This window comes from Chiloscyllium plagiosum, unplaced genomic scaffold (assembly GCF_037043375.1).
Source record: "Chiloscyllium plagiosum isolate Xiang-an unplaced genomic scaffold, Cpla_swu_hap1 HiC_scaffold_14, whole genome shotgun sequence".
Classification (NCBI taxonomy): Eukaryota; Metazoa; Chordata; class Chondrichthyes; order Orectolobiformes; family Hemiscylliidae; genus Chiloscyllium; species Chiloscyllium plagiosum.
Window position 1 is genome coordinate 50,181,542 of NW_028270152.1, and position 24,327 is coordinate 50,205,868.

Below are 24,327 nucleotides of genomic sequence, written 5' to 3' on the forward strand. Positions count from 1 at the left end.
GCCTACAACTGTACACAATACTCCAGCTAAGGTCTAACAATAATTTCTACAAGTTTAACATCACCTCTATGCCCCGATTAATAAAACTGAAGACACTATATGCTTTACTAACTGCTCTCTCAACCCATTCTGCCACCTTCAATGATCTGTGCACATATATATCTAGGTCCCTCTGCTCCTGCACCACCTTAGACAATACAAAATAGGGGGTTTCAATGTTCTTTCAACGTTCTTGTTTGCAAAGTACATCACTTCACACTTATCTGCATTGACCCTCATTTGCTACCAATCTGCCCACTCCACCAACTTTTTAATGTGTTCTTGGAGTTCTACACTGTCCTCCTGAAAGTTTATAACTCTTTCGATTTCTGCATCATCTGCAACTCTGAAATTTTTCTGTGCACAACAAGATCCAAATCATTAATATATAACAGGAATAACAAGCATCCGCATACTGACCCCTGCAGAACACAACAACAAACCATTTTCCACCCCGAAAAATACCCATTGGCCTTTGTTTCCAATCACTCACCCAGTTTTGTGACTATTTTATTACTTTTTTTTAACCATGATCTGTAACTTTCTCACAAGTCTGTTGTGTAGCATGGTATTAAATGCCTTATACAAATCCATGTACAACACATCAACAGCAATCCCCTTATCAAGTTACCTGTTCAAAAATCATAGCTAAACTGACTCATCTGAAATTTCCAGCATTATCCATACAACTTCTCTTGATCAAAATAATCATGTTTGCAATTCTTCAGTGTTTTTGGCACATTCCTCCAGTCTATGGAAGTCTGAGAGATTATGTCCAGTATCCCTGCAATTTCTACTTTCATTTTCTTCAAGATGTTTGGATGCATCTCATCCAGTCCCAGTGCTTTGTCAACTTTAAATACCAAACGTCTATCCAAGATATCTGCCTCATTAATATTGTCTCATCTCTGTGACTGTGGCTTGAGCAGCATCGTCCTCTTTTGTAAAAACAGATGCAAAGTATGCATTTAGCACATTTGCCATGCCCCGACTCTATCCCCTTTATCGTCTCTAATGGGCTCCATTTCTCCTTTAACCACTTCCTTACTGTTTATATGCCAAAGATGGATATTTGAATTGAAATGCAATCATTTAAAAACGTCCTTCTTTGACATCCATAGGCATGTGACCTCGACCATGAGGAACACACATTGTGGGCAGTCATCTTACTGAAACTTCAATTTATTGAATTCATTCTGACTAGACTGCTGTCTACTGTGTTTAGAACATGAATTTTCTTCCCCAGTGAGAGGTGGAGACTGCATTATTGAACATATTCAAGGCTGAGTTAACCGGATTTTCCATTGTTAAGGATGATGAGGTAGCAGGAAAGTGGAGGACAATCAGATTAACTACGATCTCATTAAATGACAGTGCAAGCACAAGCCACTGCATGGGCTACATCTGTTCATGCTTCCTATGTCCTTAACTTGACCCAGTTCCATGTAGCTTCAGTGATGCACTAGAACATCAAACTTAGTTTTTGTACTCAAGTCCTTGAGTGGGTCTTGCCACTGACAGACTTCTGACTTTGAGGTACAAGTGTTACCATTTGATACAACATTGAGGTTTGCCCTCCAGTAGCCTTAATATTGTTTACAGAATGGTCAATCACTGCTCCACAACAGCGCATATGGGAATATTAGAATTTGCTCTGCAATGATATTCGTACTTGTACAATGATTTGTGCTTACGAAGTATTGTATGTTATACAGTTGTGTCCAAAAGATGGTATTATCATTGAATTCAGTCAAGCAGTAACCAACCTGACTTCCTTTCAGTGGCAGTCTATCTTTCTTTATCTATGGTCCAGTGTTCTCTCCCTAAACTCATTGAGCTAAAGTTCATGATGAGCATATTGCTTGTTCCCCTGTAGCAAACATCAGCCAGCAGCCGACACACTTAAAATAAAACCTGCCATAGCACACTGTTGGGGGAATTTATAACCAAGAGTGAGACTTCTTCCCCACAGGATATAAGCCACTACTCTCAAGAACTACCAGTCAATCAGATTGTCTGGCAATTCTAGCTGTCCATGCAGAGCCAGAGTTTGGTCCTGGGTGTTACTGGGAAGCAGGCCCAGCAAGAATATTGATGGATCCTGAAGTAAGGTAAATCCTGGGTTTTTCCAGGGAGTGGTCAGATAACCTGGAGGTTGATGGGAAAAGCAGGGAGGAACGAAGGAGAGCTATCATCTCGGGGTTGCAGTGTTCCTCATGTGCACAGGACATCCACCATAAACATCCACTCAATGCTTCACACCATTTCACTGGGTTTAGAAAAACTGACTGGCCATTCACAACCACCTGTCATCACCAACTGTCCTCTGGGATGGGTAGTATAATATTCAGGTCAATTGGCTCACTTATAAGCTCATTAATTATTCATTGAAAAACGGTGGATTTTTAAGACAGCTTGGCAATGTGCAGGAAGATGGTGGACTTGCTGCCTAATCCTATTTTATGTGCCCTGCCACCAAAAATACACCCCGTGGGGAACTGCACATTAAGTAAGTTTGAATTGGCATTTACTTTGAATGACACACATAAAGTGCAATCTGAACACAAGCGCATTTACTCCTTCTCTTCTTGCCCTTTGTTTTGCCTTTGCTTCTGCAATGACGGTAAAGGTTATTTTCCAAGCCAGCACAATATTGATTTTCACAGGATGAATATCAAAGTGTTTCCCGCCGTGAATGTATGCAATTTCCGGGAAGTGTTGTCACCTCCATAAACTTCAACAAGGGGAGATCTTGTGCTCATGATTTCAACTGCAACCTATTGCAAGTAGACCAAGGAGAGATATTTGTGGAGTCCTACCAACTTCCTTTGCAAAAATGTAGAATATTCTGTTTTGCAGCGAGAAGAGGAATTGCTGAATGGCATTCATGCCAGACAGCTGAACCTTAAAGAGGAAGCTAACTACACTGGCTTGTCTGTGTGTTGCAGCAATTTTTTTTTTCTTATTGCATATTTTGCTTTTTGCATATTTCACTTTTCTGATTTATTCCAATACATTTTAAATATCCTCTTGGCTTCTCTTTCCCTCTCCATCATATGTGCATGGGGACAATCAGATGAATAGCACACTCTGGGACACTATTTAGACAAGTATATATGTCATCACGATTTGACAAGTTGTGTGGAGCACAATTGTTGTAAAATTGTTGGCAGGTGCATTGAGGATTTATTTTTGTGAATCAGCGTTTATTTTTCCCAGAATGGAGGCCTCCTGCAGATTTTTTCACAGGCAGAGCGTGTGAGACATATTTCTTTCCCTGCGTCCTCACCCGATACCATTTTAATTCCCTTCTTTACTTGGAGTTGGCCCTCCACACTTGAGAGAGCATTTCATCACTTCATTATATCTACCATAATGACCTGAATGGTCCAATAAGTGGAGAAGGTTTTTCACATTTCCCTTCTTTACTTCTATGACTCTCAAATCATTGCATTTATCTCATATTATTGTTGAATACTTAATTTGAATGCTTAATAGCAGCATTATCCCCAGTGTATTTGGTTTGGCTCTTCAGTTATGCATTAATTTCAGTGCATCTGGCATCAAGGAAAATACAACGAGCAAGGTTCAGCTTTTCTGTAAGTTTACTGAAAGGGCAGAAAAATTAATTCTCATTTAGTGTCATCTCCATAAGTTTAAAAAATCTCAGCCCTTATTTTTGCCACAGGATTAAGAAAATAAATCATGAAGCTGTGATTTTTTTGAAAAAGTTTTGATTTTATTTGGCTCTTTTAGAGGATTTATTGAAAACCACAAAACTACTTTCACTTGATACACTACAGTAGTGGCTTAGTAATTCTTAATTCACAGTCTCAGTGATCCAACATTCTTCAACACATTATTTCTTACCTTTTCCTCTGTGACTATTAGGCTGTTTCAATGTCATGGTAACTAAAGTATCATTTGCATCACTAGACAAGTTATTAGTGTAATCCTGGCATCTTTTCCATTTCAACTGTCTATTTTGTAGTTGTAAAGAGCTTTTCTTTATTGTTCTGTTTTCCACAGATCATAATTCTTAGTCTTGCAATTAAATGATAACAAATGTAATACTTCATTGGTGTACTAGAAATAGTCTTATCAACCCTTTCTCTTTTTGTATTACCAAAAGCACAAATGTCTTCATCAGTATCTTGTCAAACAACATAAGAAGTGACAGCACAGAAGTGCCATTTCTCCAATCAGAAAATTTCTCAACCGGTAAATTAGAGTTCAAACCACATTGGAGCAGACGACAGCATTGACCTTGCTTCGTGTCTGTATAAAAAGTCTCAGGATTTGTGCCCATGCTTCGTTTGTTCCAGGAATCAGGCATAAGCATGTCATCGAGGGAAATCTTTGACACTCAACAAGTCTTGTATCTGAAAGGAACTTGTCAGCAGCAGCTCTCATGCTACCGTGTAACCTGCAAAACAAGGCCAGGGCAATGTCTGTCAGTCTGAGAGAACTGAACACTTCACTTTTACAGTATGTTTTAGAGCTCAAATGTATCATAATTGAGCATCTCCATAATATTCAGGAAAGATTGTTGTAAGGTCAACCTAATTAGGAATACATGAAAGTACTAAAAGCTTTTACATATATAAAATAAACCCTCCTGATGGATAATGGTTATATGATTCCCTTCAGGAAATTATCTATAAGAATCAGATCTTAATTACATTCTGGGCCATACAAAGGACTGAACATTGCAGAGGAGTACATTTTTCTTCCTTTTGCTCCGAGGGCATTAACAAGCTTTTCTTCAGGTTTATTAATGCCATACTGCTTAATGTGGAATCACAATTTCCATTGAGAAACATCATAACATTAGCAAGAATTGCAGATACATCCCCACAACCTCCGATGATCCCAGTTTCACACTGTTCAAATGTTTTAATAGGCATTTAGCCAATATATCCATTGGCTGCTGATGTTAAACCATATGCAGAGGCCGTAATTTCAGAGTTGCTGAGGCCTGGATTTTCGTCTCAAAGCATGTTTTGTGGCAGAGAAACTAAAAGAACAGTTTTCCTGCAGAATCCAACTGAAGGGCAATATTAACATTTTATATTTGTAAAGCATTCCCACACACAACCTGGTTAAGCTGGATAACGTTCAAGCATTAAAAGCAGCTTTGAAAGGCTGGTCAAAGCTGACATTTACAGGTAGATTAATGGGACAATGAACGAGATCAAGGTGGATGGGTTGGGAGGCATGGAGGAGGCAGGTAGTCTCTGAACTTTGGGACAGTGCCCCCTCACATGAAGGATCCATTGGTCATGGCTATGGTGGTTAGTGGGGTAAACAGGTAAATTTTCATTTATATTCATATGAGATTAAAACAATCTATTTGCAACCATGGTGTCATATTTGACGATCACCTTTTCCTACCTACTTTTTATGCCGTCCACAAGCCTCTCTCCACCCCCATAAGACAGTTAGACTTTGCCCCACCTCAACTCATCGGCTAATGAAACCCTTATTTGTCCCTTCAGTATCTCTGAACTTAGCTGTTTCAAATTGTTTTTGGCTGGTCTCCCATTTTCTACCCTTTGTTAACTTGAGACTATCCGAAACTCTGATGCTCATGTCTGAACTCTGAAATCCTCTCCCTTTTTAACTCTGTACTTGCTGACCTGTGCTAATTCCTCATCAAGTAATGCTGTGATTTAAATATTATATTTATGATTTCAGATTTCTCCAAGGGCTCACTTTTTCCTACCTTCTTTAACTTCTCCAACTTCACAAATTTCAATAAAGCTATTCTTTTATAATTCTGGCCTTTTGAACATCCACAATTTTAATTGCCGTGCCCATTGACAGTCTTGCCTTCAGTTTCCTGGGAACCTCACTCTGAAATATCCTCCCGACACCGCTTTGCCTCCTGACCTTACTTTCTTCCTTGAAGACACACCATAAAATGTATCCCTTTGACCAAATTTTTGGTTACCTGATTTAATATCTCCTACATGAATCTATGTTCTGCTCTGTCTTATTCTTGTAAAGACCCTTGCAAAGCACTTCTTAAATATGTTATTGAGAATAAAGTGTATTTGGAGGGTAGGTGATTCGTTCTGCCAAATTATCACCCAAGTGGTGAAAGCAAAAGTTTACTCCTTGGAGTATGAGGAACATTTAAGCTTCTGTGAGGGGAGTGGTTTGTCCCTTCTTGTAAGAAACTATAGCAATTCTGTTCCTTTGCACCATTTAGTTTCCAGACTTCACAACATTACAGACGTGATGGTTTTCAAGAATGTGGCCTTTCAGTTCTGATCATGAATCCACACTGACTCCCCTGACCTGGAGTTCTGGTAAATAGTGTACTCTATAGCTTTGATTGCAATTTATTGTTTGATGTGCATAGTGCTCATCCTCCATATTTTTCCCTGCTACCATGAGGCAATGCGTATGTATCAGCAGTAGTGCAGTTTGTTAGGTCAATAGTCTGCTTCCCATCATACATTCACAAGGGGCTAGACCATTCAGGAGTAGCATAGAACTCTAACTCAGTGGGAGGCTTTCATTATTCTTCTTTAATTAAGTTTCCGCTATTCTTGCTCCTCTTTCAGCCTCACTATTCCCATGCAGGTATCTGTGTGAGTTGGTCATGCGGAAAAACCCACAAGAGTCTGTGACCTGCTTGAGGTATCGGTTAGCAAATTGTGGGCCACTATTTGAAAGTACAAGGTCTGGAATCTTGCATGTGCTAACAAATTTCTTTCAGTAACAAAATGATAATTCAGAGTTAGCAACGTGTGGATGTTTCACATCTTTCCACCTGGAACAGTATTTAACAACTAACATCCTCCGTCACTTACATCTGATCAAAAAGATCCATTGAGATGTTCAAATTGTATTTCAGGTACCATCAGTGGCTCCCTTTGCTCTTCTCAATGGATTGCAACTTGAAATAATTTCTTCTCAGTTTAAGAGGTCTTGTGGGGCAGAGGTTGCGATTCCCATCTCTGAGCCAGAAGGCCTGAGTTTAAGTCCCACCTGCTCCAGAGGTGTGCACTAACATCTCTGAACAGGTTGATCAGAAAATATACTGATGATTTTGGCAGTCCTACCAACTTCACAACACTCCATACTCTGGCAGGATACTTTACCTTCAATCAAGTGACCCTGCTGTAATGTTTGAAGTATATCGAGTCAGAGGATTGAAAGCATGACCAATCTCTCAACATAATTTAGCATATCACGTGACACTGAGATGACATAAAATATTGCCTCAAAACAGAATTATGTGGAACATATTGTGACTATCCTATGATGCAGTATTCATGGAGTTCAGTTCTTTATTCATCAGACTCAATTTCTTGCTCATCTACACACATACGCCAGTCTCACTGCAGCAGATTTGGAATGAGTTGGGACGAGTGTAAGTACAGTACAAGTGAAACAAGAAATTATAATCAACAACTTTCCATATATAATTTACCAGATCTCCAATTCAAAGCTCAGATCTGGCAAAAAAAGCCAATTAAGCCACAGACCAGGGCCCTTCCATATCCTGCCAACAGTTCTGCAATCAAACGTAGTAAGCAATTTGGAATCCTCATACAAAGGTAATGGATTACTACCATGTGGGCGGCATGGTGGCACAGTGGGCGGCATGGTGGCACAGTGGTTAGCACTGCTGCCTCACAGCGCCAGAGACCCGGGTTCAATTCCCGTCTCAGGCGACTCTCTGTGTGGAGTTTGCACATTCTCCCCGTGTCTGCGTGGGTTTCCTCCAGGTGCTCCGGTTTCCTCCCACAATCCAAAAATGTGCAGGTTAGGTGAATTGGCCATGCTAAATTGCCCGTAGTGTTAGGTGAAGGGGTAAATGTAAGAGTATGGGTCTGGGTGGTATACGCTTCGGCAGGTCGGTGTGGACCTGTTGGGCTGAAGGGCCTGTTTCCACACTGTAAGTAATCTAATCTAATCTAATTAACTCATGCATGCACCTAAAAAAGGCACTAAAGACCCTAGATAGAATCTGCAAACTTCTCAAAAGCCCAAGTAGCAGCTAATCACTCCTTTTCAATTACTGTGTATCTTTTCACCATTTCTGTCAAATTTACTTTCTCTCCAAATCTGGAAAAATACTGCTCTGAGTTTAGTCAATCATAGATCTATGGCACCTATTGTAGGCAGCTCAGAATCATAATAAGCCAATACATTTGGTGAAATTAGTGTTTCTTCTATCCTGTTGAAGGAAATTTGTTGGTTTTCTTTCTAACGTTTGTTCTTGCCTTAACAATTAATGCAGCAATTTATTAATATGTAGCAAATTAGGTTAAAAACTTGACCACTTGATTCCCCATTCCCATAAATCACTGAAATGCTGTGCTATTGCAAGATGTTAAAAATACTTAAATTACTTTCAGCATATGCTCGGATACATGTACAATATGTCCTAGAAATTCCTGTTGGTTGTGAGAATTTATATTTGTTTTTGAGAGTAAGTCCTGCTTCTTGTGGGTTTGCAGCACAACTCTCACTCTGGCATCATGTTTTGTTATTAGTGGGACCATAGATGAGGATGTCATCCATGTGTCAAATTACTCCTCTCATCCCTTGAGAATAAATATCACTGTTCTTTGAAAAATGCTAATGCTGATGTGCTCCTAAAGCGTCGTCAATTTAAAAAAGTGTCTGCCAAATGGTGTGGTGAACATTGTAAGCAATTTGGATTCCTCATCCAAAGATCACAATTCTAGCTTAGTGATCCTTCTAAGGCTGAAGTATGCATCAAATGCCTTTATAACGTCTTCATACACACATATTTCTTCATTAATTCCCTGTCTCACAAAGACGTCAAACACATTATCACCTAAGATGTAGGCAAGGGTCATGGACTATTCCTTACTCAGCCTTTCTGCTGGTCCAAAAGCATGGTGGACCACCCAAATCTATAATACCAGTTCAAATTCAGACCTTGAAACATTTTTGAAGCTCTCTGGTAAGGGCTAGATTTTTTTCCCATTGCTTCTCTTTACTGCAGACATATTCCATATGTTCTTCTGATCACTGGCTGTTTGGTTTTGTTATAATTTTCTGTGCTGTCCTTGCACTCACAGCCATCATCTGTCATCACCATGTATGATTGTAATCTAGTCATTTTCTGGATTGGGGTTGATTGAGTTTGCAGGAGGTCAGATCATCAGTAACATTACCATTTATTGAGTGTTATCTTCCATATGTTAACTATGTATATGATAAGGCTGTACATGAGGCTTCTAGGTAGAACCATTTCCCTGTTGCTCTAGTAGCTGTGTTACTTTACATCACTAATTATACAGACTATCTTATTTAATAATAACCCTTTTCATATAATTCATGGGGGGAGCCTCAACCCAGTTTTGGAAACACACATTTATATGGAAATCTTAGACAATAAAGCAAGGCCAGAATATGCACAGGAAATGGCCACATTTTGCAGGAAAATATGAATGCACATCATTGTAACTCCACCACTTATTTATGGTGAAATTCCACCAATTATTTGAATGGTATATAGGTTAAAAAACACAGGGGAACACAGGTCTTTAAGTTCAAAATTGCCACCTCTAACATGCATTCAGATAAAAGAAGGCATATTTGTATATCTTATTTGTATCTAATGTGTAATACCAGTACTAGAAATAACACAAGAGGGACAAAATCACCACAGAAGACTTCCCTTGATAAACCTATAGACCAAACAGTCCTGTTTGACATAATGATCAGAAAAAAAAGCATCAGTGCACTCTAGTACTCTGCAGAGTACTTGAAAGCGCATGGTAAAATAGGGCTGAGTCAATATGGCTTCATCAGGGGGAGGTCATGCCTGAGAAATCTGGATGTAATAAGTAAGTCAGACAAACAAGAGCCAGTTGACGTGATCTATTTGGATTTCCAGAAGGTCTTTGACAAAGTATCACACAGGAGGCTGCTAAATTAGACAAGAGCCCATTGTGTGAAGGGTAAGGTATTGGAATGGGTAGAAGATTGGCTGACTGGCAGAAGGCAGAGATTGAGACAAAGGATTTTATTCAGGATGGAAGCCTGAGACTAGCCGAGTTCCTCAAAATCAGTGTTGGGACTGTAACTATTCATGTTATACATTAATAATCTAGATCAGGAACTGAGAGCATTATTAGTAAATGTGCAAGATAGGTTGAGGGACAGGTAGTGTTGAAGAAGCAGGAGGCTGCAGAAGGACTTGGACAGGATAGGTGATTAGGCAAAAAAGTGGCAGATGGAATATAATGTGGGGAAGTGTGAGGTTATACACTTTGGCAGGAAGAATAGAGATATGGACTATTTTCTAAAAAGGGAAATGTTTCAGAAATCTGACCACTTAGGAGTCCTGGTTCAGGATTCCCTTAAGATTAACATTCAGGCTGAGTTGGTAGTCAGGAAAGCAAATGCAATGTTAACATTAATTTCGAGAGGATTAGAATACAAGAGTAGAGATGTACTGCTGAGGCTGTATAAGACTTTGGTTGGACTGCATTTGGAATATTGTGAGCAGCTTTGGGCCCCATAGCTAATGTTTTGACTTTGGAGGGGGTCCAGAGGAAGTTTACAAAATGATCCCGGGAATGAAGGGTGACTCATATGAGGAGCAGTGGAGGACTCTGGGTCTGTACTCAATTGAATTTCCATTAGGAAGAGAGTCTAGGGCCCAAAGACAGCCTTCGAGTGAGGGTACGACTCTTTAGAGCTGAAATAAAGAGGAGTTTCCTGAGCCAGAGGGTGGTGAATCTGTGGAACTTATTGCTGCTATAGAGAAGGCTTTGGAATCCAAGTCATTGAGTATATTTAAGACAGAGATTGATAGATTCTCGATTGTTAAGGGGAACCAGAGTTCTGGGGAGGAGGCAGGAAAATGGAATTAAGAAACATAATAACAATGATTTAACGGGGGAGCAGCCCTGATGAGCAGAATAGCCTAATTCTGCTCTCTGCCTGATGGTCTTATGGTCTTCTGGTAAACTTGTTAAACATAAACTTCTCAATCTTAGACAGGATTCAAGTCTCCTGTTGCCCTTCCAGATGGTCATTGGTTGTCTCCCAGTAACTCTCTAACTGACATCATTTCCCATCCTGTCTTTTCTTCCCTCCAATAATTTGTCCACCTCTCCATGTCTCCCTTTCTCCTCAGATTATTCCATACTTCCTGTCAAGCATCCAGCTGTAACACTTGGGGGGCTTCATTAAAATATTAAAATGAGGGAGGGGAAGTGTAATTATTTTATTCTCCCAGCTACTTTTGAACTGTATCTATTCTATACATAATGGCTCTCTAGGGTTCCTGGATGGAAATGTATTTTCAAAGCCGTAATAAGAATGAATTAGCAGTTAGAAAGCCATTTCTGAACAGTTGTGCTTTTTCATTTTCTTTCAGCTGCCAAGAGAACTTTCCTGGGCACTTACAGTAATTGCTCTGCTGCTTTCTATTCTTATAGGTCCATTAGGAGATTAATGGATTTCTAGTGGGAATCTCCCTATCTGTGATGTTTCTGGAGGAAGCAAAGCAAGAAAAGTGGAGCAAGTTCCGAGAAGGACAGCCTGCAATAGGGATGGTCTATTGACTACCAGTACTTGTATTCCTTCATTTATCAGAAAGTGTGCACTTACTTCATTTTGCTGAGGATTACATACTACAATGCACAGAAACAAACCATTCATCCCTAACGGTCTACATTGGAGATTTATGTTTTATGTATCGAACCCCATCAGAATACCTCTTAAACCTCCCCTTTTGTTTTTCACCTGAGTGACTCCACATGACAACAGATTTCACATTCTAACCATTGTCTCAGTAGAAAAGTTTCTCTTCCGAGTTTCTTACTGGATTATTTTAGTGACTACCTTATATTCATGTTGTGACGATAACGTCACTTTAAGAGGTTATTTGGTCCTTTAGTTTTTGAAAAGCGATTCTGAGGCAGAGGTACTGAGCTGTCTCTAAGAAAGTGGACAGTTTTCTGAGAGGTTCTGAAGAAGAGTCACCTGACTCAAAATACTAACTCTGCTTTTTTCCCCACAGATGCTGCCAAACCTGTTGAATTTTGTCAGCAATTTATGTTTTTGTTACTAAAATTTACTGCTGTCCAAGAGGTTGATGTGCTATTGAGAGCCAAGTTACATTTTTCTTGGATGAAGTGATAGCTCCACATGATGATTTCTGATATGTAGCTGATGTGTGGCTAATGACAAGAAAAGGAATGTTAAACGGGACAAATAGGCAAGCATATCCACTCTTTCAGATTCAATTCAATTGTGTTACAATCTCAATTTCTCCAAGGGTCTTCTCTCAAACCTCAAGTTACAGGATGCATCATAATAGGAGCATGAAACCAGATTCAAGCTATTCTTTGCTGCAATGTGAGAGAGATTAGTATTTTTTTTATTATTCATTCATGGGATGTGGGCATCACTGGCTAGACCAGAATCAATCACCCATCCCTAATTGCCCAGAGGCAGTTAAGGGTCAACCGCATTGCTCACAAACAATGTCATGTGTGTCACTCTCAATCTGCAGTGTTCTTTATTAAACCTAACTGCATGCATAACTTCGAACCTTCTTTATTCACCTTCTTTCTTCAAAAGCTGCCAGCAGCAATTAACGTTGACCTCTGATCAATATTCCCTGTAATGTCTGTTTCTGTTGTGTGGACCTTCAAAGCCCATGCATGGCAATTGCTTTCACAGAAAAAAAGCACTAGCACGCCATGTTTGTAGAATTTCCCAATGACTGTATGGCCATACAAACACACAGTTTAGATGGAACATTGCTCTTGGCCCAGTAAGCAAATCTTCACTGAGGAACCACTGCAACTAGGATCATAGAAAGCTATTGGATACTCTTCACCTCTCTTTGAACAGAATGTACAAAAAGCAGGAAAGGGATGCACTAAGAGTGTTGGTGACCAGCCACAAGATGATGCTCTGGATCTTGGTTTGCTCATTTAGAATGAATTGGAAGAGCATGATATTGTTGCAGAGTCAGATGATCTGTTGGATGAAAAGACCCTGGCTCTTACTATTCTCTTCAATTATAGTATCAATAATAGTGAAGTTTATGCTGTATCTTTTGAAAACTTAGACCCTTTTGTTGGAAAAGGTGCAGAAGGTTATATTTGTCTGCTAATGTTATTCAACAATCATTGTAGGCAGTCAATGAAAACCTGTCCAGGGAAAAGGCGATACTCAATTCCCATTTGGATCAAGCCAATATAGATTATTGCAAGATTGTTACTCTGTAAAATATGTCTACTGAAGTCCGCAATTGAGTTCCATCAGCAAGCCATGGAAGCATGCAAATGTTCTTTAATTAAAGAAGCAGAGACCAAACTGTGACACTTTTACAGTCAATAAGTACCTTAGAAAAGCATACAGTTGAACATTAAATAAAGTAAAGCAAAACAATCATTGCAGAAGTCAAACTGCACAAAAGCAACTGCTGGACTAAAGGCTCAACTGTTAGCAGCACAATAAGGACATGGAGTATCTACTTAGTTGTTCTTCCTAGCAGCGATGAGGCTGTTGTCAAGATAAGCCTGATGTGGTTGAACTTCTCAGTAAGTCTGCAATCAGTGTATTATACAAGAACTTCCTTTAGATCCTGATGTAGAAGTATATTCTGCTGTCGTTGGGTGCAATTCTACATTCTGGTGAAGTCCCAAAACGCCAATGTCTGTATCATAGCCAATTCAAACTGAAGCAAATATGTCCTTGACTACAGAAAGAGAATTTTTTTACTCTTGAAATAGTGAAATAGTCTGAAGAAGAGTCACTGGCCTCAAAATGTTAACTTGCTTTCTTCCCACAGATGTTGCCAGACCTGTTGGGTTTTGCCAGCAATTTCTGGGTTTTTTTCAGATCTCCAGCATTGCAATTCTTTGTCTTATTGTAGGATTTAGCAGCCTGTTCTTAAATGTTTGTGCTGCCAATGGAAATTTCATATTGCTGTTCAACAACCCATCTGAAGATGGCTTTTATTATGGCATTACTAGCATTCAGCATTGATGACTGAGCATTGTTGGGCAGGATGGCTGATGAGGAGATTTCCCACCAACATGTAGACAAGAATCACTGGCAGAAGTGGAATCCTGTTCCCATTTTGGCTTCGGTCTTACCGGTGAATCAGCCCTCCGATTTAAAAACTGGACTGATTCAGAAATCAATGGTCTGACCCCGGGAAATTCTCTGTCCTTAGATGGAAAGGTCTTTTTCACTTGCAAAGTAAGGCCTGTCTGGTGAATTGTATTACTTTTGGTAATGTAAAATCATCAAGGTTTGTGTAAAGATCTGTAGCTCAGGGGCCAGTTGCAACTTTTGTGGGTATGTACAACAACTGCAATGAAGAGTCATTCTTATCATCCAGCTAATTCAGTCCCACATGAGCTCATCTCTCAAAGTTCTGTATTGGTAATTATCTGTGAGTGGTACAAATCATTTATTAAAGGATGTAGAAGTATATTCTACTGGTTTCCTGGTTCCTAGTTGTGCAATTAATCCTTTTTGGATTATAATGGGATTTGGCCTTAAAGTACAATGGGAGTTAAAGGCTAATGTTCAATTGTCATATTTTATGGTTTCTTCACCTCTACCTTGTCTGATGAGATTGAAAATAGCGCTGCTGCTGTTTGGGTACAAAAAAGACACTGACGTGGTCTTTGGTGTTTTATACAGACCTGAAACATTACAGTTTCTGTTAAATCATCAGCACCGACTATTTTAATACAGTCTGGTTATGGCCCTCTATATGGTCTCAAAGGCAAGGCTTGTTCCATCACCAAGTGTATTTGCTGCATTGGCTATAGTGATTTACACTTTCTTCTTTCCTGCTCTCTCAGCTTGGCATGTGTTTCCTTTCCTTGTGCAGTTTCCTTTCACTGTCATGGCCTCTGATCTACAGTAACTTTTCACCATTGTAGCCAAGTTTTCTCTACCTGCTGTGGGCTTTTCCCATGTTTCATCAGCATTGCCCCAGCTTTCCCTCTCCACAGTTCAGTGCCTAGATGGGCCTTGAAATCCTGCATTCATTGGTCCCTGTCACAGTCAAACCTCCTTCAGGCTTTCTCCCCTACATCTATGGTCAGTTTACTGGACCAGCGTCATCCTTTGGCCATAGCACTTTACAGGCTTCATGCATGCACTCCTTGCTGCTTCTGCTAGGTCCATTAGTTTCATTACTATTGCCACTACCTAGTAAGGTCAGGCTTATGCTCAACTGAGTGAATATTCCCAGGCTTTGTGACACAAAACTATATATAAGGAATGGTCAGAGAGGACATCTATTTGGAACCATATAGACTCATGCAATCTGTCACTACTATGACATGGCTCTTTATGCCCATATTCAGTAGCTATTCTTAGAGTAAAGTTATAGCCTTGTTGCTATTAATTCTTTGAATAATGTGAAGTGTCCATTCAAAAATACGCCCATCACACTTTAAATCTTTGTCCTGCATCACTGAGCATGGAGAATTATGCCACAGTAAATTAGTACTTAATAAATCTTTTTTGTACTGGGCCAGAAACTGGCACAATTCCACCATTTTCACTATTAATTTTTATGTGCTGTACATGGGAAATTAACAACACTTCAAATTTACTTCAATGCAGACTCCCCTGTACCTATTTATAATGACAGTTCATAATACCTGATCACTTAAGGAAAAGTAAAATATCTGCATGATGACCCAAAACTGCCATATTCAGCAATACTACATGCATTTCATTTTTCAAAAATAGAACATAGAATGCGAAAAAGGCATTCAAAGCAACAAAGCTTACACTATAAAAGTACACTCCAGTAATACACTGTGGCCAAAAAATAGCAAATGGGATTTTACACTGATTACAAAATTGTTGAAGTTTAAATTATATCTCTGAAGTACAAGTATGACTGTAAGATCCTAACCAATCTCATCCCAGTATAGAATGCGCAGTGTAAATGGAGATTTATATTTCCTAGCAGGTATGAAATCACTTTCATCTAAGGATGAGTCTTTGGGTTTTAGTTTCAGATTTAACCATTTCAAACCAACTGATGTTAAAGACTTAAATATAGCTCACCACTTTCTTTTTTTCCAAGGTTCTCTGATGCTTTGTAATGAAGGTTTCTGTGTGAACATTTCACATTACAGCAGGTTACACTTTTCACAGGAGACATAGAGGTCACAGATTTTAAACCATGATGCCTCTGTGTATCAAGCTGCAAACTACTTTTCTGCATGAAAATATCAGGAATTACTGGGTGGTCTATAGCGTCAATTTTTGTACCTATTTCAGACAGTATCTGGGTGTTGATAGGATTTACAATCTGAATTTTATTGGTCCATGGCTTAAATAAAATTTGATAACATATGAAATTGGCAGAGAAAACAAGATGACTCTTATATATAAGTAGTGAAAAGAAATTGCATTCAGATGGCTCTTTTATTCAGTCCTCAGAACATCGCAAAGCACTTCATGATGAGTGAATTATTTCTAAAATGCAGTCATTGTTGCTTTGTGGGCAAACATGGCAGTCAATTTGTTTACAGCAGAATCCTACAAAGAACAGATGAGATTAATGTGTTCATTTCCCCAGCCTAGATACTAGGAGAATTCTCAGCTCTTCTTCAGATAGTGCTATAGGAGTTTTTAAATATATCTAGCTGAATAAGTAGTCAGGATTTAATCTGTAAAGTGGCAGGTGTGACAATATAATTCTCTCAGCACTATACTGTCAGCCTGAATTATATAGGAAAAACTAGATAAAAAACATGAAGAGAAAAGGAAGTGAAGATTATGCTGATTAGGTTAGATAAAGTGTGGGAGAAGGTTCATGCAGAACATAAACAATGACATGGACTGATTCACCTGAATGGCTTGATTCTGCACTATTTACTTTAAGTAATTATATGCTCAAGTCCTGGAATAGGCTTCAACCACAATCTCTTAATGTAGAGGGAAGAACACAACCAACTAAGCCAATTAAGTTGACACTTAATAATTCATTTTTAAAAAAATACTATTAAGTTATTGAGGGTTTACATACTTGTTACACTTTGGAATAGATATATGTAAACAGCACTACCCATTATGCGTTAAAAGTCTTTTTGCAAAAGGCTATGGTCATGAAGAAGGGAAAATATTATGAGGCCAAATAAGTTGAAAACATGGTTGTTGAGGTGAATTATTAGGAAATTGCAAAACTTTACTTTCCCAGTTGTGGGTTGAGAGGCAGAGATAAAGTTTTGGTTGACCTGTGGTGTGGTCATGTTTATAACATATTTGGATTCCATGAATATCCATAGTTATTATTATTAATATCCACCTTTATTAAAAAGTCCTATGTTCAAGATAAGGCAATGTGAAATGATATGTCACCATAATTTGATGTGGTAGCTCATACACTGATGGTCTGTCACCATCATGCTGTAACACTTATGTTAGCTCCCACAACATAAGGATGAGGTGTGGGTTGGGGAGTACTGAAGAAAGCATCAAACCTTTCTACACTACCAGTTATCTACATAAGTACATTACAATTTCAGGCACTTCTATGACTGGGCTCAAGCACTTCTCTCAACATGTAATGCTGCAGGAAGACACAACTCAGTCAGATTCTGAGAGATTTATGGCATCAGTTTGCATGCCATGTCATGATGATGGCCTCATGAGCATTTACTTCAAAGGTACACTGCACATCTACAGAGACAAATGACATAAGTCACAACTGGGATTAGCATACTTTAATGGTCGTTATATCACTACAGACTCAATTGGCTGTAGGGCCTTTTCTGTGCTGTATGAATCTATGAAACGAGAATCATGTGGCACTTAGTTCATGATTGATTAAACATGGCACGTACCCATCAGCTTTGTGCAATCATATGTAATGTCAGTGGTTTTTTTTGTCTAACTCTGCATCATTAGAGAGGGGAGTAGGAGAATTAAATCTTGCATGATGGCTTGGAACTGGCAAGGGTGAATCGGGGGGAGGGAAGTTATGGAGTGGGGTCAGGTACATAGAGGAGTGAATTGGAAAGGTGTGATGGGGACAGTCATTCAAGATACCGAGGAACTGCGAGGAGTATTTTGTTCGGTTAATCGGATGTCAGATATTTGAATGCCAGCCAAGCATCAGGTCCTTGCAATCTTGCTAGGATAATCTGAAATTTGGTTAATCAAATGTCAGATAATCGAGGTTCCTCTGTAGAGGCTAAATCTAGTATCAGTATTATTGAAATGTGCATCCATTTCAGGACATTGACTGACATCATCCTTACAGGGCTTTGAATTCATCAACAATATCTCAATTAAGGCTGTTGAGATTGCTTTCAGACAACATTCTTCATGTTGCATAGGAGCGAGAGCAAGCTAAGCCTCATGTTCAGCCGGGTCTCATGTAGTCATTGGAATAAGGGTCAAGTCGGTCTTATTGAATATGAGATTCCTGATTTGGGCTGTTAACGTGGACCCTCAGAACAGCTAGTAATGCTGTCAGAAATCTCCACCTACAGTCAAAGAAACCTCAGAGTCTGAGGTGGGCACAGCCTTGATAGCATTACGGCCTGAAGAAGAGGAGGAATCTCTCCCGAGACGATTCAGGTGCAAGAGATAAGCTACGGTCTGACACACACCACCTGTGTCCAAATAGGAGACAGAGAAACTGGACGTGGATTGAAAATGTCTCAAGAGAAGCCATAGGAAAAAGGATAGGCCTACATCCCTGGACTTAGGTGGGGAGGGATGCAGTAATTGGAACAAGGGCCAGGTGGATTGCATTGAGTATGTGATTCCTGATTGAGGCTGTTAACATGGGCAAATCAGGGAGTCACAGAATTTATGCAGCATGGAAACAGGCCATTCGGCCCAACAAATCCACACTGACCCTCCAAAGAGCACCCCACCCAGACCAATCTCCCTCCCTTTTCCCTGTAACCCCACATTTCCCATGACTAATGTACTTAACCTATACATCACTGGATCCATCGGCAATTTAGCATGGCCAATCCACCTGACCTGCACAACTTTGGACTGTGGGAAGAAACCAGAGCACCCAGAGGAAATCCACACAGACACGGGGAGAATGAACAAACTCCTGTTTATATCTGTCAGCCGGATGGCTCAGTGTCAGGGACCCTGGTTCTATTCCACATGACAGTCACCCGAGGGTGGAATAGAACCAGGACCCCTGACACTGAGCCATGTGGCTGACAGATATAAACAGGAGATTCAGAGCATCTCCTCAATCTAGGGACTGGCTCTGAGTTAACTGGTCAAAGTCCACATACTGTGCACTTGCAAGTAAAGGGTGACTTGGTGATGGGATACCGGCCTCTGTGCAGTTATTTCATCCCACAAAGTGGTTAGTATAAAACTGGACACAAGTATGAATATTCATAACGAGTGAATATAAAAACACAACATTCAAGGAAATGTCCCTAACTCTCTAGCAATCATCTGTGCAAACCAATTATGAGGCAAGCCTGTACATTTGCACACTGATGAAGCTGGTCTCAACAAATAACAATGACGCATTCAGAAATAAAGTGAAACCAGCAAATGTGTAATCTTTACAAGTGAAATTTATTTTTAAAAATACTGCGCCATCCTTATACTCTCAAATCAATGGCAATGTACTTGGGCAGGAATATTGTAGCCATTCTGCTGAGCCTCTCAGTTTGACAAGGAATCCCTTGGTGAGGCCGCCTAAATTTGCAGCATTGCCAACCAACTGCAGCATTCACTAACAAAAAGCATCCCTAGCCATCAGTGTGAACATGTATTGCACATACACCATTGGCAACTTAGAAATTTAGTTATTATCATTTGGGAAAAGACAACAAGAGAGAAAGCGGAAGTGGTGCTCAGTTTCAATTACAACATCAAGAATGACCAGTCTTGACAAAATCCAAGCCAGAGATTTTAAGGAGTGATGCTGGTAGTCTTCAAACAAAATGGGACACAGCATTACTTGATGGACAGAGCATTTCCCTCCCTGGACTTGGCGTGAAGGGAAAATGATTGGGCAAGTTGGCATTGGTGAGGTATATCCCCCTTCCTCGCCACCTGACCAAGTACGTTCTGGGTGAGAAGATCCATTGGTTTATTCACAACTCACCACATTAAGGCCCTGAAGTAATTAATGCACATGTCAATTACATGTCTCTCTGACAGGTGAGAAAGGTGACTAGTTATCCAAAGGGAAACTAGGGTGACTTGCCTGCTGAGTTCAGAATATACCATTTGCATTTTGCCCTAGCGCAATCAGAGGCACAGTTAGGGCTAAAGGGTTGGTATCTGAAAGCCAATCACGTTTGCACCCCAACCTCCCCAATTTCAATCTCCCTAGGGACACCAGATCTCAACAAGATAAAAATCACTTACTTTCCTGTCCAATGACTTCCCCAAATAAGAGCTCTCAACCAGCAGTGTTAGTGGCCAGAAGCTGTCAACATCTGATCAGCCAGCAACTTCTGATAATCCAGGAAGCCAGTGTCAAGGTCTGCAATAGCTGATAAACCTACCCTTGTTTGCCTGTCAGCCCAGAAAAGCTGATTAGCATGGGAGAGGCTGAGTATCTTAGCTGTCGGGATAGTGCATTAGCTATCATGCCTGTCCCCAGACTTAGTTACAAAAAGGAGAAAGCTCTGCCCAATATTTCTACAGATCCAAGAAGAGTCTATTAGTTATTTTTGTGTGTGCATCACATTGTTAACAGAAAACTGTATCTTCTCAGCATGAGCAGTAGGAGATTTGTAAATCTATATGCTATATTGTGCTGGAGGACACAGATTTGCAAGCTGCAGATCACACATTCAAGGAGTTTATGTCTAAGAGATTTGCTGGGCTTTTAATGTCTTTAAGGGGCTCTCCAGAAGGGTTAGAGAGAGGATTCTATGCAAAATGCAACATGCATCATTGTTGGTGAAGGTCCAGCAGAGTTTGTCACTCAGAATTTAAGGTCTGTGAGTCTCTTTATTACTTCCCATTTCGAGATTATTGTTCACCTAAAGTAAAGGTGTTTATACTGAATTTATTTTCATCCACTGAGCCCAGGCAAACTAGCTACACCAGCTTTGTTCAGGTAATTCAACACTATCTTTGTTTATACTTGTAACTCAGCGATTTGCCTTGGATAATTCAGAGAGCCCAAGGCTTCAAAATGTCTGGTGTTTTTTTTTTGCCTTTTAGGAATACATTCTAAATCTGAATATCAAAATCTAAAAAAAAATCTGCAGCTTTAGATTAATGCAAAGGAACAGAACATTAATAGGATAGATTTCAAAGCCTCCTGCCCCAAACGTCATATTCTACTCCACGATGTGGCCTGCATTTTTAAGATACGCACTTAAGCAGTCACTGAAGGCTACATCTTTGCATAATCCTTTCCTATCCCTTCCACATTTAAACCTACTGCAGAAAATATTTATCAGAGTTCGCTATTCTGACAGTTTAGGAGAGGGATATCCTAAGCAAGGTACAGGCCACTTTCCTGATTGCTAATAATAGCATTGCAACACAGATTTGCAAGATGCTGCTGATGTTTTTTCATGAAGAGATGAATCTGTAACAAGAATAAAACGCAAGTTCACATAGTGAGGGCCAGGAAAATTAATTATTTATTGAGCTTGTCATAGATCTCCTCTGAGCAGAATATATATAAGTACAGTACATAAATTTAACATGGTTACAAGTAAACATACAGATTTCCTGGGAGATTAAGATTGATAAAACCACAAGAGAACTCAGTCTTTTAGTCAACTTCATGTGTCCCACGTCCTGCATATTTGAATATTGCCAGACATAATTATTCATGAATGTACTTCAAGGGCTTTTAAAGTGAAATTGAGCCTCATAATTTCACAGCAGGACTTTGAATTGTCAGTATGTTGCTTGTAAACATATGTTGCTTTAATGCCATTACCAAATATGAAATAGTTTCAGGGAGAAATCACATGACCCAGTTTGTGGGTGTAAAGTATTGCTTTTGAAAAATAAACACAGAACCTGCCACAGGGGCAGCAAGTCTCTATCCCCTCTGTCTTTTTTCTCTGAAACCCCTCTCACCAAAATTGGTGAGTTTGAAACCCACTGGAAGACTTCATTGCGACAAGTGGAGAGTTCTTAATGGAAAATTTTAAATCTACAATCATAGTTATCAGGAAAAGGGAATTCCCCCAGAAATAACTGGTCCAAGAAGAAACATTAATACTAACAGTATATATGGTCTGTTATTTTAGCTGCATACTGACTCTTGGATAATCTGTATGGAGTTTTTCTTCTGAATTTAACTGTTCCAAGGCCAAAGTGGTGTGTGGGAGTATACGCATGTTTGTGCATGTGTGTCAGAGAGAGAGATTTAGTTATTCTTCAGGAACAATTGCTTAGTTTATGTAAGGCACAAAAGCCCAAAGGGAAAGGCAAATCAGCCATAGTTAACAGAATAAGTTAATGCTGATATAAGGACAAAGACATTGGCTGATATGAATGCCAGAAATGGTAGTAAGCTTGAGAATTGGGAGGAATTTAGCAAAAAAGGGCCACAAAATTAAAATGAATGGGAAATGAGAATATGAATGCATGGTAGTGAGAAACATGTCGGTAGACAATAAAAGCTTCCACTGATGTTTGAAAAGAAAACAATTAGCAAGGATAAATATCCTTAGCAAGGACCCTGCGGGTCCATTATAGGTGGAGACCAGAAAATTTACAGTGTTGAACAAGGAAATAGTGGAGAAACTGAACAGTAATCTTGCTTTTGTCTTCACAGAAGAAGCTAAAGAAATATCTCCCAGAAAAACTGGTCAACCAATGGACTCGTGTAGTACTTTGAAAGATAAACTCCAATGCACCCATAATCTTTATTGCTGTTTCCTTCAACACTGGTCACAGTGGGACTTGTGCAATGGAAAAGCAAAAAGAAATTAATATCAGTCAATTGAAAAATTCGCTGGATTCTGGGTGATGAATCTCCTGAGCTACATGAGCTTCATCATGGAATGTTGAAGGAAATAGCAACAGAGATAATGCACACATTGGTAGTTATGTTCAATAAATCTATAGATTCTGGCAAGGTGCCTGCTGGCTGGAAGGTAATAATTACAACTCTGTCATTTAAACTGAGAGTAAGAGGAAGAATAGATAACTATAGACTTGTTTTTCTTGACATCCACAGTTGGGAAAATATTATAATTAATTATGAAGGATGTTATACTGAACATATTTTAAAAATAGCAAAATTAGGCAGAATCAACATGAATTTCTGGAATGGAAAATCATGCTGACAAACTTGGTGCATTTGAGGATGGTATGTGTGACATAGACAAAATAGAATCAATGTAAATGGTATATTTGGATTTTCAGTTAACATTTGTTGAAGTCCCACACAGGAGGTTAGTTAATAAAATTATAGCACATCAGATGTGGAGAATATACTTGTATGGATTGAGCATTGGTTGCAGGCTGTTACTAGTGGACCACCTCAAGGGTAAGTGCCAGGTGCATAACCGGTCCTATATTCCTATTTGTATATTTAACATTTTGCTCATAGGTTTTTCATGTTTACTCGAGTAAGCTTTTTGCAATAAAATTAATTAATTAATTGCCTAACTTAACAAATCTGCCTAATTTAATTCCCACATATTGGCTAATATTTATATAATTGGCAACATCACTTCCCTTTTAAGTTCTCATTGCGATGGGACCAAGGAAGCAGTGAGACAAAGGGAAAGGAATCAATTCACTTCTCACTCAGTCATAACATTTTATCAACTTTTGATGAGATCACACTTGGAGTACAGTGTGTGGTTCTGGTCATCCTATGATAGAAAGAATATAGAGGCATAGAAGATAGTGCAAAAGTGTTTTCAAGTTGACACAGGAATTGTGAGGATATGAAGAGCTCTTGCCCGAAACATCGATTCACCTGCTCCTCGGATGCTGCCTGACCTGTTGTGCTTCTCCAGCACCACACTCTCAACTGTGAGGATATATCTATCAGACAACACTGAGCAGAGGTTGTCTCTTACCTTTGGAAAAGAAAAAGACTCTGGGTTTAACTATAACAATCTTGAATGTCATGAAAGGGTTTGGTAGAGTTGACAAAGGAAACAGACAGAATTTAATGGTCATGGCTGTGGGCCTGGCCACTGCTATAGAACCAGTGGCAATTCAATGTCACAAAGCTTGGGAGGCCTGCTGGGATTAAATCTCAGTCAGGAAGTCTGCTGGTTGTTATCGGAGTTTGCATCTCCTGCAGAGGGAATTTCCCACAGAAGTCTCCCCTGTAAGATAGATGTCCCATCC

General features: G+C 39.5%; 1 protein-coding gene across 3 annotated transcripts in view; it reads right to left on the reverse strand.

Annotated features, from left to right (window-relative positions):
- Positions 1–24,327, reverse strand: part of tafa4b (TAFA chemokine like family member 4b) — a 337,496-nt gene that overhangs the window by 70,282 nt on the left and 242,887 nt on the right. Inside the window, exon 6 of one of the 3 annotated variants that reach the window (XM_043708311.2) lies at positions 3,773–4,465. The exons of the other annotated variants lie outside the window; for them this stretch is intronic. Within the exon in view, the coding sequence (XP_043564246.1) occupies positions 4,454–4,465 (12 nt within the window). The 3' untranslated portion in view covers positions 3,773–4,453. Of the gene's footprint in view, positions 1–3,772; positions 4,466–24,327 lie in introns of those variants that run through there. 3 annotated transcript variants of the gene reach the window in all.